This window comes from Hyposmocoma kahamanoa, unplaced genomic scaffold, assembly GCF_003589595.1.
Source record: "Hyposmocoma kahamanoa isolate Upper Pololo Valley unplaced genomic scaffold, ASM358959v1 102, whole genome shotgun sequence".
Classification (NCBI taxonomy): Eukaryota; Metazoa; Arthropoda; class Insecta; order Lepidoptera; family Cosmopterigidae; genus Hyposmocoma; species Hyposmocoma kahamanoa.
In genome coordinates, this window is record NW_020653337.1 from 76928 (window position 1) to 94460 (window position 17533).

The following is a 17533-nucleotide window of genomic DNA, read 5'->3' on the forward strand; positions in this document are numbered from 1 at the left end:
CAGCAACATATTATAGCACTACTGACAACTGCTTCTCTAAACCGCGGCACTGGTTGAATTGTTGGACCAAGCGATCTCATTAGAAAGTTTTTGTCAAGAGGCAAACATAATAAATTTTCTATACACTGCTTTTTAGACCAGTTTAATTTCCAAACGACGAATATCATGTCTGTGTCCACAGATGGATCCACTTGCGTCAATTTTTGTTGGTGGGCACCAAATGCAAATACGCTTGCGAAATTGCCAATCTTTCTTTTTGCAAATGACCGTGTTTGTTTGGCAGGATCAACGCGCGACCAAACATTGCACAAGGCGTCTTCTTCATACTCGATTCGCTCTTGACAGAGCAATTGTAGTCATGACTTGACAGAATATAGTATTAATACGACAATAAGACGCTGCTTTTCTTCTTTTACGACTGCCTATCCGGCAATGGCTCTCTTGATGTGGTCTATCTTGTATATCTTTGGTGACTTTCTACACGTCATCGGTTTCTTTTTGCTTTACCTTCTATCACCAAAGACTCCATAGGGATACCAGGCCTACGAAAGCGAAGACTCCAAACGTGGACTGTGTTGTGGCAGAACTTGCTAGATGTCGAGTTTTGAAGCATAGAGGAATTTGTGCGTTGCTCAGTTTATGATACTCTGAGCAGTCTTCTCCAAAACTTCATTTCAGGATATAACTAGAGGAGTGAGTGAAAGCAAAGTAGCATGTCCCGATTTTTTCAGGCATATTTCAGTTTGACAGATTTTACAACGGACACTTGAAGAACCTACACGCCGCTCCCCACTCCCTTTAATAGTTTTTATTGAGACACAGTTTCCATCTGTGGCATTTCCACTGGCCGACGCCGACCGGGTTATTGTATGAGCATAAACGTGGAAAATAAAATTGGCCGGCCGCGACTCACTCGTTGCGATGGCCGTCAATGAAACAACCTGTTTATTTGGCAACCATACAAGAAGTTCTTACTTTTTGTTTCTTTTACGACGTTCGCTTTATCTGGCTATTTAAACAGGGAGCCTCTGTTGGTACAAGTGCCGGGGGCTATTGGCTTTATTGCTTGTTTGTGCCGCTTTTGTATAAACGTAGTTACGTTATATTTGTTTATTTTGTTTTGTTGTAAATACTAACGCAAAAAAGACATCCTTTTTCTTGCTTTGTGTAAATAATCCAATTCCATTACGATTTTTGACAAACCAATCCATATTTGCAGCAGTTTATTCTTAAACGTCGAATTTCTGCAAAGACGTTGGCTATAGAGGTCGAGTTTTAACTAGGTTAAACGTTATTAAAACAAACAATACCGCAAAGAGCTCGTGCTGTCAGTAAATTTATGTTTCGCGGGATACTAAAGCGTAGTACATTATGGCACGGTTCTTAGAAGTTGTAATCGTTCTCGATTAGAGATGATCAGTGCTTCTACCACGAGTTTACTGTAGACTGCGTAAATTATTTCACAATTTTGGGTGGCAAATTATACAGGGCCTCCAGCTTTCACAATAAGAACAACATTTTGTATAGAAACATTTTACGCGGTCGCTAGCGATAACTGCAATATCATGGCAGAGGTTTGGGGGTTCCTTGCGTAACGCCTTACCGGCGGCGCTGCCGCTGTGGCGTAGTTGCGCGCTGACGGCGAGGCCATCGGGAGGAGTCACGCGGCGGAGACCGGATCTCTTGTGACATGTTAACACATTTAAGCACATTGCAGCTCCGGGGCCACCAAAAACGCTGGCACTTACGAATTCGTAAAGGGTTCACGCCGTAGCATTAATGCCCTTAGCGAGAGTGGCTATTACATAAGTACGTGTTAACATGAACCTTCTTTATACCTCTTTCGAATGCTGTAGCATTCGAAAAATGTAGAAAAATGTGTCGTGAGGAACATTTTTCTTTCCTTGAAGTCGTTTTGATTGTTGAGCTGTTAAGTCATATATTATCGACAAGTTTCACTAATTATAATTATGTTCTATTGAACATAATGTTTTGCTCATATTATGAAGGCCTTTTTGTAATATATGACTCGATTTTGAACGTTGAATATCAAACCTTGACTTCCATTGTCTTCACCGCCGCCTCTCATTAGCGTCTAGACTATTAGCTAGATGGACACATTCGGTCATTCGGTCAGGTCGCTCGAGGCGCGGTTTCTTCCCCTCGTGTTGTATATCTTTGTAGTTACTGTCGTTTGGTTGAGTCAACCGCGACGCTCTGCAAATATAAGTCAGTATCATAGAGTAGTATTTCATGACACGAGAGCAAGACTATCATAGCTTGCTTCTAAACAGACATGTCAAAAGTGGGAATTGAATACTAAATTATGGTACTTGAACAGAAAAAACTAAAACTACCTTGTTTTATCGTGCTAGCTACAGAATGAATGTAAAAAAAATGATAAACCAAATCCAGCGCGGGTAACTGATGATGACATTTAGGGATAATTTTGAAATAGCCTGGAGTTGTAATATGACGATAGTCTTATTATCTAGATTCCAGAACGCGTTGACTTAGTACTTTCCGGCCCTCCTTCAGAAATTCCATCCGTAATTTTTAATTCTATCTACTTTGGGTTATTGTTTCAAAGAAATACCATTTGCAAAGTTTCCGCATAATCTAAGGGGCGTACCGATTTTTGCTGGGATGATCGCAGTCTGTAATCTACGAACGTGATTTGCAAGTTGTTGTTTTGCCAGCTGAGAGCTGCGAGGCGCGACCTCTTGTACGAGTCGTTATCGTCCGTCCAGTGCTGTGTCCTACTACGACATTATATTCGCTTTGTTTTGTATTTGAGAAACTACAATTGTTATTTCCACAGATATAATATATGCATATAAGCAAGGAGGTAAACTAGTAGAAGAAGGCATATTTTACAGCATTTATTGGTCTATTTTGTAACGGAACGTTACAACGTTGTTAAGTTATTTTTGAATAAATCGTTTTTTAAGTTTAACAGTATTAAAAATTGAACACAAATATTATCTTTAACAAATATATCATATTTTTAAATAATAATTGGTTACAAAACATTAAAACCACCATAGACAAAGTTGGTTAAATCTATGGCAACCAACGTTGCATTTTTGAATGTTGAGGGACACAGAGTGGGGGGAGGCGCGGTAACCGGCGCCGGCGCCCGCCCGCCTATCAGACAGCGTTATAACGTCCTCAGAGCCAGTGCACACTCGGCTTGGCCTCGCTCCCGATATAAAAAATCCATGATTTGGAATATTTAAATTGTTATTGTAACTTGAAGATTATTTCTTCCAATCACATTTAATGTACGTAAATAGTTTTGAAAGTGAAAGTTCCCGCTTCAGGGAAATCACCTTCGGATTGAGTCACCTTTGGATTGAATTACCTTCGGGTTGGAAACTACCTTCGGGTCGGCAATTGCTACCTTTGCTGAGCTTCCTCCGGGCTCATACACTTGACTACGCCCGGACTAGGACGAAGCCTTTCCGCTGAACGACTACTAATTGCTACTCGTCCTGTGGCCCTTCTTCTGCCGGCACAAATACAGGGGAGTACCATACTCGGAAGCGGAATACCTAAAGTCTTAAGGCCCGTTACCACGACTGTATTAAATTTATGTACCTTTTTGTTTAATTGAAATTTTTAATTGTAATTTTTTTTATTATTATAATTAATTCTATTTTTCGGATTTCTTGGTTTAATTTTCTACCCTCATAGGGAAAATAAAACTACGGAATCGAACCCGGTACAATCTTTAAAATGGAATGAAACTTGCTTACAAGATTTATCCACTGTAAAGATTGAGAAATAAATAAAAATAATAGCAAAAACAGAATGTGAGACTTGAAATCGGGCATGCGAAATATGCTGTCGTTATTGGGAACAGATTCCTAAGTCAAAACGTAGCGCTGAAGCCAGCGGACGACAACGGCGGCGGCAGCTTTAGCCAGCGCGTGATCGTGTTTAGTCCCGCAACGTCACTTCCACTAGTAAAATTCTAGACTGTCTAGAAATCGTTCGGCGTCGCTCTCTGCGCATCAATACAAACGAGGTTTGTTGTTTATCGACAATAACAAAACAGACGCTCTAATAAATTGTTTGGAGCCACATTTAGTTCGGAATGTGGCATAATGTTGTCATTGCCAATACACTCGCAAGAGCCTCTCTCCTTTTTACATTCCGGCGAGAGAAAAATGTCAACACACGTGCACGGGTCACAAACGCGGTAGAGGGGTCGAGGGCGGGGGCGCTACACACGCAGTCCCTTCGAAGCCCATTCAAGCCTGTCTGCTCCTGACATAAGGAGACGATTTGTCTTCCCCTTACTTGCACAAAAAGTAACCGACTTTTTCTTGTGCTAACTTTCAGCCATCAATTTACTGGACGAAAATCTCCTTTGAATGAATTAATGAAAACTTATTTCTTTACTATTTTCTTTACTGGACATGGACTAATAGGCCTGATAATACTCGTAAATGCATTTGAATTAATTATAAGAAGAAATTAGAAAGAAGAATTAATTATTTTGAAATTTACTTGCAGAAGTGATTTTTTAAATTTATTCTCAGGTTATAAAGATCCATAAATACGTACCTTACAGAATAACATATATAATAATGTAATAAAACACTATTTATCGCCAAATCCAACGTCGCTGTCGGCAAGATTATAATAAACGATGATTGTAATGAGCTTATCCATAATATATCTCAAACTCTAACAACATGCAACAAAAAAACGAAACCTTTTATCAAAAAGTAAAAGAATTAACTGGAGTGCGTAAACTGAGGCCCTGTGCTATTGAAGACAAAATGGGATGTCTACTTGCAGATGTGGTCCACGTAGTGAAACGAGGAGAAGCTATTGCACATTATTATATAGTACTGAGGAGCCTGTAAATCTTAATATTACATGGTCGACAAAAGAGCTGGAGATCCTGCTGTCGAAGATTGAACATGCCATCAAAACTCTTAACTATAAGAAATCACATGGTAAAGGATAGTATCACAGCCGAAATATTTAAAAACGTAGGTCAAAGGGGAACAACGGCCCTCGCCAAAATGTGCAACACCAGCTGGAATACTGGTATATGGCCAAAAGACTGGACAGAAACTAGAGCGGGGTTATGAGTGTGTGCAAAAAAAGAAACGGTGTTTATCCCTCTACACAAAAAAGGCTCTTCCAAAGAATGTGGAAGTTACAGGACTATAGCATTAATACCACACGCAAGATACGGGGAGTGTACCATCCAGGAGCTGCTCCCGGAACTGGCCGATCGGAGGGCCTCCTCCCACCCCGCCTTTTTTTTGCTCTAACCTAACCTAACCGAACATAATCGTGTCTTTGCGATAAACATTCAACATATCCTGAAAGAACAACTGTTTCGTTATAATTCGGTTTTCGGTGTAGTAAAAATTCGAACAAACTTATTTCGTACAAAAAAAATTTTCGAGTTTGTGATAGGTTACCCGGAAAAACGAACGGCGGGGCGCGGAGAATCGCACGCAGCGGTTGGTGACGCATCCATATGATTAAGACTCGAAACTGCCTATAGATGCGTTTTACGCCCCGCAACAGTATTCACGTTGCAAGCCTCCGGTCACCTACTTACTGAATCTGCACTCAGTAATACAACTAGAGCACGTAATTTATTGGTGGTGTCATCCGAGGCCTCCAATTTACAGTGAACTTCAGCAAGTCTTGCTTTTAAGGACGTGATATCCTTCAGCAGCCTGGTGACGTCGATGTTGTCGAATGTGACAGAGGGCAGCTTGTGCAGCTCCTTCACCACGATAGCAGGTACGTCGTCTGGGTCGGTCTCCTTTAACGACGTGATCCTGGACACTCTACTCTTCTCCATCCCTCCGGTGAAATGGTATCTGCTCGGCCTTGACAAGCATGCGGAAAAGCAGCGATACTGACCTCGTCCATAGTGTAGATGGCGTGTTGAATGAACGTAGTTGTTGCGACGTAGTTGCTGGGAACCCATAGTAAATTCCCTTGACAATAGACTCATAGTTAATAGGAATATGAGAACCTACAATGATTCCAGTCTAACCTAATTTTCAAAATTATCCAATTTTGGAAATGTTCATAATAAAAATATGTATGCGATCATTGACTTATGGACGTCGGGTCCGCGCTAAAAAGTGTCCGAACCTATAGGGCGTTAAAATCGTATACAGAGCGTCATTCACGCTTTAGTCTTCGTTTGTTCGACCGACAGCGAAGCAAGCAAAATTAGACAGTACTGCGATGACATTACAATTTAAATTCAACGTTTTAGCTTTTTCATATTCCTTTACATGTCACAACGTTTAAATAGGTTGACTTGGAACATTTTTTTCGTGGTTTTTGTATTAGACCCGTCGTTCATTTATTTGTAAGTCAATGTATGCGATGCAAACTGGGCACCAGCCGCCAATATCTTATGTTATGCCGTGTAAATGCAGTGTTGGAGACTCTTAATTTACATGTGTCGAAACAAAGATTTCTGATATTTGCAAATTAAGTTTTATCCTCCGTTCATTTGAAACCACGATAAAGACTTTAGTGTCTCGTGACCGAAATTAGTTTTTTCTATATTATTATCTACTCCACCATTTTTGGATCGAATTTTGACGTCAGTCGCCGGGAACAATAAAAATACCCAGCTCTGATCTAGGCTAAGAAATGTTTCTTTTTTCGAAATCTACTCAGCTCTCTGCTCGCCGTGCAGCTTTCGCCTTGACAACGTTTCGGGCCACAAAAGGATCTGATTCTGACGAACTGCAAGCTTATTGAAGTACCAATAGTCAATCACAAAATTCGAGCATCACTAATAGAAAACGAAGCTAAACGCGACAAGGGAATTGAAAATATGTAAATACCCATCTAGTACGACTTGTCGTCTCTCGGTCCAGTGTGCACTAAACTTGTGTCTTCATATTTTAAAAAACCGGGACTTTTTAAAGCATCGATGGCTATTGCTCGTACCTTATGGGACATACAACGTGTTACGGGGGTCTTCTAAATAAAAGAAGGAACTACCCTTGTAAACAAATTTATTTGAGCACGGTTTGTTTTAAACCCAACGGTTATTCACTGTACTTTTTGCCTTCCTACGACCAGCAGTTTATACTCCCCTGGCTGTTCCGCCGAAGTAACGTCCGGGGTTGAATGAACCGGAACAGGACCGGATCCTTCCACCGAAATGAAGTCCGGGGGTGCGGTGACAGCGTCCGCTGAATAGACGTCCGGGGTACGGTGTCGTTCTCTGGGCTCAGGCCAGCCGACGCGGAGAATGGTAATAAGGTACCGGGAACCTCGGACCCAAACAAGTGGGTTTAAAAACACTAAAGATTTAATTATTTTAAATTACAAAAAAATGTACTTCGCGGAGACCACATACGAAAACGCTATTATTAAGGAAATGCGCGTGCGTCTCTCGCTGAGATAGATTTCAGAGTGCGCCGTCGTCCAAGCGGTAGCGGGACAAACGGCTTGCCTGATACCCCGCAAAGGGGGAGATGAACCGAACCAGATGTCGCCTATAAAAAATGGCTCGCGTGCATTCCTGACTCGATATCCCTAACTATACGTTCCACTGCTGGACACGGGACTCTTCTGAATACATACATACATACACCTCACAATAAATAAAACAAATAAAATATTATTAATTTACATCGTTACAAACGCATGGATTCGATTTTACGCTGGTTTTTTTAATCTGTGAACAGTAGCAATACGTAGGTACTGAATCACTCACACTTACTTACTTACTGAACTGGATCAGTTACAGATTACTAAAATATATGAAATATTTTTTGGCAACAATTTGGCGGAAACTATGAACAAGTTCTGGGCAACTATAAAATCCATTACCACTTTTAAGATTACTGAAGCTCAAAAGCTCACCACGTCACCAATCACACCGTCCTACCCAAACTACTTCATATCATATCTCATTACAAATATTTAAAGACGGATTGTTTTTTTCAATTATTATAATCCACGTTTCGCACAGCGCAATAAATAATAAATGAAAACGAGTCCTACCACAGTGAAGGTTTCCAGTGCTACCCGTATTAGATTTTTCGTAATCTTTTCTCCAAAATGAAGCGCGAATCGGCGAATCTATATTCTACACTACAGGTCTGTGGACGCTAATGTCTTCGAACAAGCTCTTCAAGTTATTGTTGTTGTTATATTGTTATATGTTATATGCTATAACATAACAATCTTGTGAATATTTGCTTGCTCCTTTTTTAAGGCTGATTAGGATTCAGTTTTCCAATTTAATTTCGCCACCAACATGTACTTACCCTATTTAAAGCGAATAAATTATATTTTATTTATTTTTGAATACTCTCAAATAGATGTGAGGAGTAGATTCACGAACGAATGTTTTGTTGTCACAGGGGTGGTGCGCGTGATGGCGCATGGAGGGCCTGCGGCGGGCTCGCAGCTGCGTGGCGCTGGCGCTGCTGGTGGCGCTGCCGCCGCCCGCCGCCTCCGGCCCGCGCTACAGCAGCCGCATTGTGCACACCGGGAACGGTAACATTACGACTAGCTGTTGCTAGCGACATAGCTTTTGCAGTCTTACAAATATAATGTCAGTGTTTACCTTCGATCCGACACTGGTTCGGATCTGGGTCGATGCTTTGTAGTTCATACACGTCTGCTTGTGCGCAGGAGCGATACGAGGCATTATCGTGGAGCCAGCGTCACGGCGCTTGGAGCCGGTGGAGGCGTTCCTGGGCGTGCCGTTCGCTGGCCGGCCGGAGCGGCTCGGCCCGCCGCCGCCTGCGCCTCCCTGGCCCGGCACGCGTCTCGCCGACGCCTTCGCGCCTGTCTGCCCACAGCGCTATCCAGACATATCCAACAAGTGAGATCTTTCTTCACTTTTGTGACTTTCTTTACTTACATTGCTCATGTCGTTGAGTTCTAGTAGCAGTACAGCTCCTTGTGAAAGAGTTCGTTCAGGGAAGTACTGCCACCCAACTTATTTCTGCCGCCAAGCAGTAATGTGAGCTTTACTGCTTTCCGGTTTTGAAGGGTAAGTGTGCTGGTGAAACTACAGGCATATGGGACTTGTCAACGTATGTCTCAGGGTGACGCGGGCGCAGTGGCAGTATCCTTCAGATCTCTGCGATTTACAGCTCTGAGTGGCACTGCAACTGTTATGGACAGGCGTGTAGTTTACACTCAGGCGCACGACTTGTTCGTCCCGTCACTAGATGTTATAAAAATATTTATTTTTATTCCCCGCCCAAAAACCAACTTTTCCGTCAGTTGTGCAAAGGTTATTTGGAAGAAATCCCTTTAAGGAATAAGCTCGCTAAAGCGAGCGAGTAAAAAACACCAATATTTTAAATTGTTTCTTAAAATTTGTAATTTACTTTGCACCACAATAAAGTGTTTACGCACATACATACAATTTCTCGAGTGTACTGAACGAGTTTGCAAACATGTCAACCGCAACAAGTATACCGTTTTTTATATTTGTTGTTTAATTACAGTTCCAAATAAAACATTCACTTAGTAATACTATAACTGTTATGGACAGGCACACTTCGTTCGTCCCGTCACTTGGTATAGTAAAAAAGGTGTAGGTGCCTAACTAATCAATACAGTGTACATGGACTGTGTTCGTCAGTTACTTTCAAAATTCAATCGACGGAGTGCGGACTCTACTGCGGATAGCGCCCGACAATGCGACACTACACAAATTTTCATATCAAGTGATTCTTCGTCTAATAATTTGACCACTCACTGAGAAAGACTTTAGGCGCACAATCAGATTGAAGAGTCCATTTGGTGCACAGGAGTGCAGCCCTGTCGAAGATGCCGCTGGGCCTGTACAACGAGCTGAAAGCCACGTTGCCCTTGCTGGCCAACCAGAGCGAGGACTGTCTGTATCTCAACATTTACGTGCCCGGTAGCGGTAAGTCGCGCACGAACATTGCTTTGAGTCCACGTCCACTGTTGAGCATATTGGCACTTACATCTATGGAGTTGTCCGCATAGGCGCGCGCGGCATGGAAGCGCCCTACGGTGTGGTGGTGTGGGCGGGCGGTCCGGCGCACGAATGGGGCGCCGCCAGCGCACTCGACGGCGCCGTGCTGGCGGCGCGGGCGCACCTGCTCGTCGTCACTATCAACTATAGGCTAGGATTATTAGGTCGGTAGACCCGCTTCAAGTGACGTAACGGAGATCGACAAAAGATAAAAGGGCAGTAAACGTAACGGGTGCGGGGGCAGGTTATTTAACGACGGGGGCGGCCGACGACCCCGCGGCCGCGGCGGGCGGCGCGGCGCTGCTGGACCTGGCCGCGGCGCTCAGCTGGCTGCGGCGCAACGTGGCGGCGTTCGGCGGCGACCCGCGCCGCGTCACGCTGGCCGGCCACGCCGCCGGCGCCGCGCTGGCCAACGCACTGCTCATGACTCCGCACGCCAAGGGTACGCGGCCTTCCGCTCCGCTGGCGTCGGGACGGTCCGATGCGAATGGAACTCCTCCAGGGCTGGCGTCTCGCGTGCTCCTGCTGAGCGGCTCGGCGCTCGGTCCCTCCGCGCTGGCGCCGGACGCGGCGCTGGCCCGCGAGCACACGGCGCAGGCGCTGCGCTGCGCGCGCGACTCCTCCGCCGAGGAGCACTGGTGGGTGTCGCCGGCTCGCCGCGTGCGGTCTGCTCGCTCGCGCCTCGCAGACGACTCTCGGTCTACGCCAGTGCTGCCTCCGCAGGCTGCTGGCGTGCATCCGAGCGCGGCCGCTGGCGGCGCTGCTGGCCGTGGAAGCGCCACGCGCGCGCTTCCTGGCGGGTTGGGCCCCCAGCGTCCCGCTCTCCCCTGCAGGGGGAGCCCCCCTCTCGCCCACACGCGCCCTGCACGCCAGCGACGCCTTCCTGGACTGCGCGCTCGCCGTCGTCGTTACCACCACCGAGAGCTATCAGTACTTCAACGAGGAGGACATTCACCACGGCTTCGAGGAGGAACACAGGTGAGTCATTAGGGAACGTTTCTCCCAATAATTCTGTATAAGTCTGTCCGTATAACCGTACTTTTTTAACTACGCCGTCGCGTCAGGAACCGGATTCTGCGCACGTACGTGCGCAATGTGTATCGGTATCACCGGAACGAGATCTTTGCGGCGGTGCGCAACGAGTACACCGATTGGGAAAAGCCTATTCAGCATCCGATCAACATCCGCGACGCGACACTGGAGTCATTGAGCGACGCGACTGCGGCGGCGCCGGCCCTGCGTGTCGTCCAACTGCATGCGCGACGCGGTGCGCGAACTTACTTTGCACACTTCGCACATCAGAATAAGGATGCTGACTACCCACAGGTAAATCTACATATATCCATTGCAGGGTCCGCAATAGCCGACGCAGTAATTTCAAATCTAAATTCAGCACCTAGTAAAGTAACCGAATATATTCACGGTTTAATTACAGTTGTCATTACAAGAGGCAAGCAGGTTAATAACCCCTTGAATATTCTATAACGCTGTTGCTGTGTCATTTTGCACCCACGGGGCCCTCGACCGACCGACCGACTTTTTATTACAGGATAACAGAACCAAAGAGAATACTGTTTACTGTATCTCAGTTATCAGTCTTGATGATATTCGTAATTGTATTTTATGGTCGTATGTTAGGTCTTATGCATGGCGAAATAATAACACAATGATATTCCACGTGGAAACCGTATAATTTTGGCTCCAATTAATTACATTTTTGATTATACAAGTTATGCGGACGGCGGTGAGGGAACGACTGGAAGCGCGCGGCGCGCGTACCAATACTAAACTTGAAAATGATTATAATGCTAGATGTGTCCCTACAGTCTCGTAAAAAGCATACTTATAAACCTTGTTAATCGTTTTGAGGGAGAATTAGGCACTGGTTACTGAAAGAGTAGTAATGTGTAACTGAATACTGGAAGAAATGTCGTACGCAGCGCCTGGGCAGCGTGACGGGCGAGGCGCTGCCGTATTTCCTGGGTCTGCCGCTGGTGGGCGGCGCGCGCAATTACTCGCGTGCGGACATGGCCGTGGCCGAGGCGTGTGTGGCGCTGCTGGCGGCCTTCGCCAAGACCGGCGAACCGGCGCCGGCGGCCGCGGCGCGCGCCGACGACCGCCACGCAGACAACGTCGCCTGGCCGCGCTACGAGCTCAATACGCAGCAGTACCTCAGCATAGGTGAGAATTATTACCACTCACTTACTTTAGTGGCAACTACATGGGGCCTAATGGGCACCCTAATAGTGCTCTCAATCGAAAGGTGAAACGAGCACTTAAGTGCACGAATATTTGCGCAGGATCGAAGTTGCGAGTGAAGAGCCACTACCGCGGGCACAAGTTGGCGCTGTGGCTGCATCTGATCCCGCAATTGCATCGCCCCGGTGCCGCGCCCAGACACCACCAGTTCCGCGCGACGCACCCTGACATGTTCGCAGGTCAGTCGCCTCTGTTGCTCCTTTTACCCAACACCGCACACCATTGATGATTAAACTTTACAGCATTGATTGCTTTTTTTAAATGTACAGAAAGTTGCTTTGTCGCTTGTGCTTTGTCGAGGTCACGTATATCCCCTTTTATTGTGAAATGTTATGGAGACGACATATGGTGTTAAAAGTCTGAAATTTATATATTATGTACAGATCTAGATTTAACATTTAATATTCGTTTTTATGTGCATAACTTCGACGATTTTTTTTTATTGAGGGACAAACACTTACACATATGAGAAAAAAATATATTTTGGAAATTAACAATATCTAAACCTTTACCCAGCTCCCTAAATATACTTAAAACAAACCAAAAAGATAAATCGGCAAACTGATACAACAATGAAACTAAAAAACATAACCGCAAAGTGGTCGTGTCCTCCGTAGAGTAATATTATTCTGTGATCGTGTTACGCAACAAATATATACCGAAGCAGCACACTCATATCTAAATATATACTATAATATGTCTAATAGAATTTAATTCGATTGAATATTTTAAGAGTTCAAATTCCTTCAAGATATCTCGAAGAAGGTTTCTAGATAATTTGAAGTAAAAGTGGGCACAACTTTATTAGTAGATCACAAGAGTGCTTTGAGAAACTATCTGTAGGTAGTGTTAAGAGTGATTCTTATCTTTTTCTCAAGTACCCCTTCTAGAATGCTACAAGACCATTTGTAGAATGTAGAGTTTTACCATTTGTACAATGTAGAGTTTTTATTTAGTCTCGTAGACAGTATTTAGATAATTTATAGTCTATGATAGTTTTCTTAGTAATGCTATTTTAAAACCAAAATACTAAAGCGTTACAAACATAGGACGCAATTCTCTTAACACTAATAGATTTCAAGATTAATGGCTTACAAAATATAAACTGTCAAAATTGCAACATGGCAAAATTATATATAATATGTCTGACTTTCTCGCGTAATGTTTAATCGGTTAGAAAGCGCAAATTGACGTGCGATTTTAAACATATTGTGAAAAGTGATGTAAAACCCGCCATAAAAGTAATGCGTTCGCTAAATTTCAAATATTTATGTATGAAATATAAACTTAATAAAAATACAGGTATCGATTTTCGGTTTTAAATATTTATAGAAAGCTTAAATATACAAAATAACTCACAAAACAAACCATTTCCAAGAAGAAGTTCTAGGCTTCTTCAAGCTAATTTCAACTTAGATTTACTTTTTATAAAGAAAGAGATTTTTTTCGGCTACTTCATAGTCATTCTTTAAAAATAAAAATGGCGATAAGAATTTAAAGCTTTTTTCAAAACACAGTTGGGAGTATTTTGCCTATAGCTTTATCTATAGAAATACTTTAGAATAAGAAAAGATTTTTACTTGCTTTAGTGCAGTTGATGTTGTAGAAGAACTTTCACTCCTATGAAGTTTTTATCATTGTCTACAAAACGCGATGTTTCTAAGCGATTTTTTCTTTTGACAGTATTACAAAACCTTTATAAAGTTAAAAATAGTGAGCGTATTATGCAATAAAAAACTTTTCATAACACTAGGTCAAAAAAATAATTGAAAAAAATCCAATTTGTCGAAAATAAACGTTATTCTGTATAATTATATGGAATGTGTTATATATGACTAGAAAGGTGGATAAATTCCCTATCATATAAATATAAGAAATATTTTAATGACATACCTAAGTTATGTTGGAAGAAATAAAATTTTCATTAAAAAATTGAGGTTATTTCTTCACGCCAACCACATTTTCCACAATGATTTCACTGTATTCTATTGATAGATGGCACAATACACATACACAACATTGAAGTACAGTAGTTTCCGCGCTAATTACGTAGGCCGCTGCCGGAGGACTCAAAAAAACCAAAATTTTACAAACTAATTTAATTAAAAATAAATGCAATTACAAATTAATTATTACTAAGAGCTAATTGACCCGACCGAGGTGTGTATCGAAGTGCCGGTGCGCGGCGTTACGTTGGCCTGGTGGACTCGGCACGAGGCGCTGCGTCTGCAGTTTACTCTATTGCATGATTTCTAAAATATTGGTGCCGTGTGCAATATAGTCTTGGTCAGCAAGTTGCCTTTAGGGTTGACACATAACACGCTCCTTTCAATTACTTTGTCATTTCACGACACGGAATTACTTCACAATGTTTATTTATTTGTCAATGATGACCGGCCCGAGCGCGAATTACAACTATTGTATCCAGCATTGCCAATTTATGGGAAATTCCCCAAATTGTGGGGAGTTTCAACTAGATTGGGGATTTTGTGGGGATTGGCGCTATGTGACGAAAATGTGAGGATTCTAACATTTTATAATTTTGTATAATCTATCAATTGCTGATGCATCGCAAGTTTGATCGTTACTGTTGGATACACTGTGATGGACTATATCGACGTGTTTTTCTACATCGCACATCACTCGTATTATTATCAAGCAGCTTAAATAGAATTATTATTAGAGCACTTGGTTCTGAATTGTAAAATTACCAGTCGGTGCGTGTTGAGTTCGCGATTCTTTTTCCCCGCTTAGGCCGGTCCCCGGTATGAAGCAACACGAAATCACCTATTGATAAACAAAGCCGAGCAGTTGGTACTTCCACACATTACCAATCGTCAACTTTAAATATTAAATATAGGTCGAAACTCATTGATTATTTCTAACGTTAACATAGTGTCACCAAATGCACAACAAATAATCAATTTACTTAATTATGTAAGGCAAAGAAAATTTTTTTTTGTTCAGTCTGATTACAGATTAATGTTGAATCTAATTAATATTATAATTAATATAACTGCCTCCGTGGCCGAACGGTTACCATGCCGGATTGCCATGAAGAGGTCCCAGGTTCGATTCGCGGGTCGGGAGAAATATTTGTATGGCCTACATTTATTTCTCTCGTGAGTTTGAGCGTAATTTGTGTTTGTCTACGTGTGTGTTCAATGGCACCCGCGACACAGAGTTTCCCTAGCGCGGGGCTATGTTGAGTGTGTACACTATTATTGTTATTATTAAAATAAATAAACGATTTAAGGTCATCTAATTTTATAATTAGTTTTACTTTTTACTTTCTGTTTGCGTTCACAGCAAACGTAATAGATTATTACATTTTGAGTTTCTTAATTGTTTTTTATATTTCTAAGTGATGTATTTCTAATAAATAATGATAATTCGAGATGTGGGGAATTTGTGGGGAACATGAAGTTTGCTCTACCCAAATTTGAGGATTTTAACCGTGATTTTTGGAGATTTTGAACAATTGGCATTGGCAACGCTGATTGTATCGAATGATATGACTTAATATCCAAGGTTCACCACCTCCACTAGATCTTTTAATGTTCTTTACTTTATCCATTTCGCATGAACTCTTACAACGTCCAATAGAATAAAAACCCTAATTGTAGTATTTTTTTTAATAAAATCTACTGAAGACGCGTTATAACGTGTTTGTCAATATGTACAAACACTACAGAATGCCTATAAATTAATTATATCTAGAATAAACATAAGAACACTAGTTTTTAGAGTATTAATGGACTTTATTAAGAAGGTGTTAAAATTTTGACTTGAGTGAAATAAGTATATAAGAACAATTTCTTTTTTCTAAAACCATTTATAGAAAACTATTATCTAAATCAATACCATATTAAGGGTCGTATTCTAGAACTCTACTCAATGCTCAAGTCAGGATTGCAATTGAAACACAAGCACTGGAAATACGACCCTAACGGCAAGGACTTGAGTATGATTTCGAGTGCTTTAAACCATACTCAAATCCTAACTTGAGCATTGAGTAGAGTTCTAGAATACGACCCTCAGACTGTTTATAACAGTTTTAAGGCGTATAAAGGTGCTCCTTGTGTATGTATCGAGTCTAAATGAACGAAAGAGGTGTTAAAAAAGAAGTAACGATTGTCCAATCCTTCACTGGACCAACACGCAGTATTATCATCCAGTATTTTTGTGTTTTATACAATTTAAAGACTAGTCGTGCTTTGACGGCGCGTGAGAACCCCGACTGCGACTGCAACTACATACTATTTATTTTTCATGAGATTTTCTAGCTTCGAGTCGAGCGAATCAACAATGATATAGAGGAGTGAAACAAACACAGGAGCGCAGGGAAAAAGCCGAAGGCTATTTGACAAGGAAAGGAGTAACGAAATGGCACGAAGGAGACACCTATAATAATCGAAGACAGGCGCGCTTTTAAAGGCGCGCTCGCATTTCCTGCCACTAATTGTATTCGTGCGGCGGCTCGGGTCGCCGTAATGGCGCGCGAGGCCGCGGCCACGTGAACAATGCGCGCATATTGTGAGCGCGGTAATTGCACCACATTGCCACCACGCTCTGATTTACCCCCTCCGCCGCCCCTGCCGTTCACCACTAACAAACTACGCCGTTACAAACCTATTGTTCGATGCCTCAATATTAGCGAGTGACGGCAAATAATGCTGCCGACTTTAAAGCGTGAAACACACAGAGAGCGGGTGCGGGTCGGGCCCGCGGCGGGCCTGATTCCGTGTATTTATTATATATAGTATATTTACAGACGACAACACACGTTTCACGGTTAAGCGGGACAACGCGTGTTTTCCTCTGTTCAATACCATCACCCATCAAAGTCAAAGTCAAAGATTATTTATTCCATAGGTAAAATAAATTTACACTTGAAAACGTCACATTTAAGCTACTGCTCGTTCACTACGCTGACCTCCCTGAGAAGAACGAGCAAGGAACTCTAGGGATTGCTCTTTTCAAATAAACTTAAATTCTATGGAATACACTTTGAATCAAATTTGTGTGGATTCTGGAGCCATGTCGTCTTTCCATACATCTTTATCTAACACGTAGTCTTCAATTTTGTCATATGGTTTTTCGATCAAAATATTTTTAATGTAGTTTTTAAACTTAGGAAATGATAAACTTAATATATGCTCCGGAATCTTATTGTAAAAACGTATACAGTTCCCCATAAAAGAGTTGCTTACCTTGGTTAAACGAAATCGTGGTACCATGAGTTTGGACTTAGCTCTAAGGTTAATATTATGGATATCTTCTTTCTTATTGAAA

The 17533-nt window shown here is 42.3% G+C and overlaps 1 protein-coding gene across 1 annotated transcript in view; it reads left to right on the plus strand.

Annotated features, from left to right (window-relative positions):
* The window catches only part of LOC113232466 (neuroligin-1-like), a 66484-nt gene extending 53926 nt beyond the window's left edge, over positions 1 to 12558 (plus strand). The window contains exons 2-11 of the mRNA XM_026467210.1: positions 8382 to 8517; positions 8656 to 8848; positions 9789 to 9907; positions 9991 to 10143; positions 10224 to 10421; positions 10482 to 10617; positions 10703 to 10957; positions 11044 to 11305; positions 11920 to 12160; positions 12280 to 12558. Coding sequence (XP_026322995.1) covers positions 8403 to 8517; positions 8656 to 8848; positions 9789 to 9907; positions 9991 to 10143; positions 10224 to 10421; positions 10482 to 10617; positions 10703 to 10957; positions 11044 to 11305; positions 11920 to 12160; positions 12280 to 12464 — 1857 coding nt within the window. The 5' untranslated portion in view covers positions 8382 to 8402 and the 3' untranslated portion in view covers positions 12465 to 12558. The remainder of the gene's footprint in view (positions 1 to 8381; positions 8518 to 8655; positions 8849 to 9788; positions 9908 to 9990; positions 10144 to 10223; positions 10422 to 10481; positions 10618 to 10702; positions 10958 to 11043; positions 11306 to 11919; positions 12161 to 12279) is intronic.
* The last annotated feature ends 4975 nt before the right edge of the window (positions 12559 to 17533 follow it).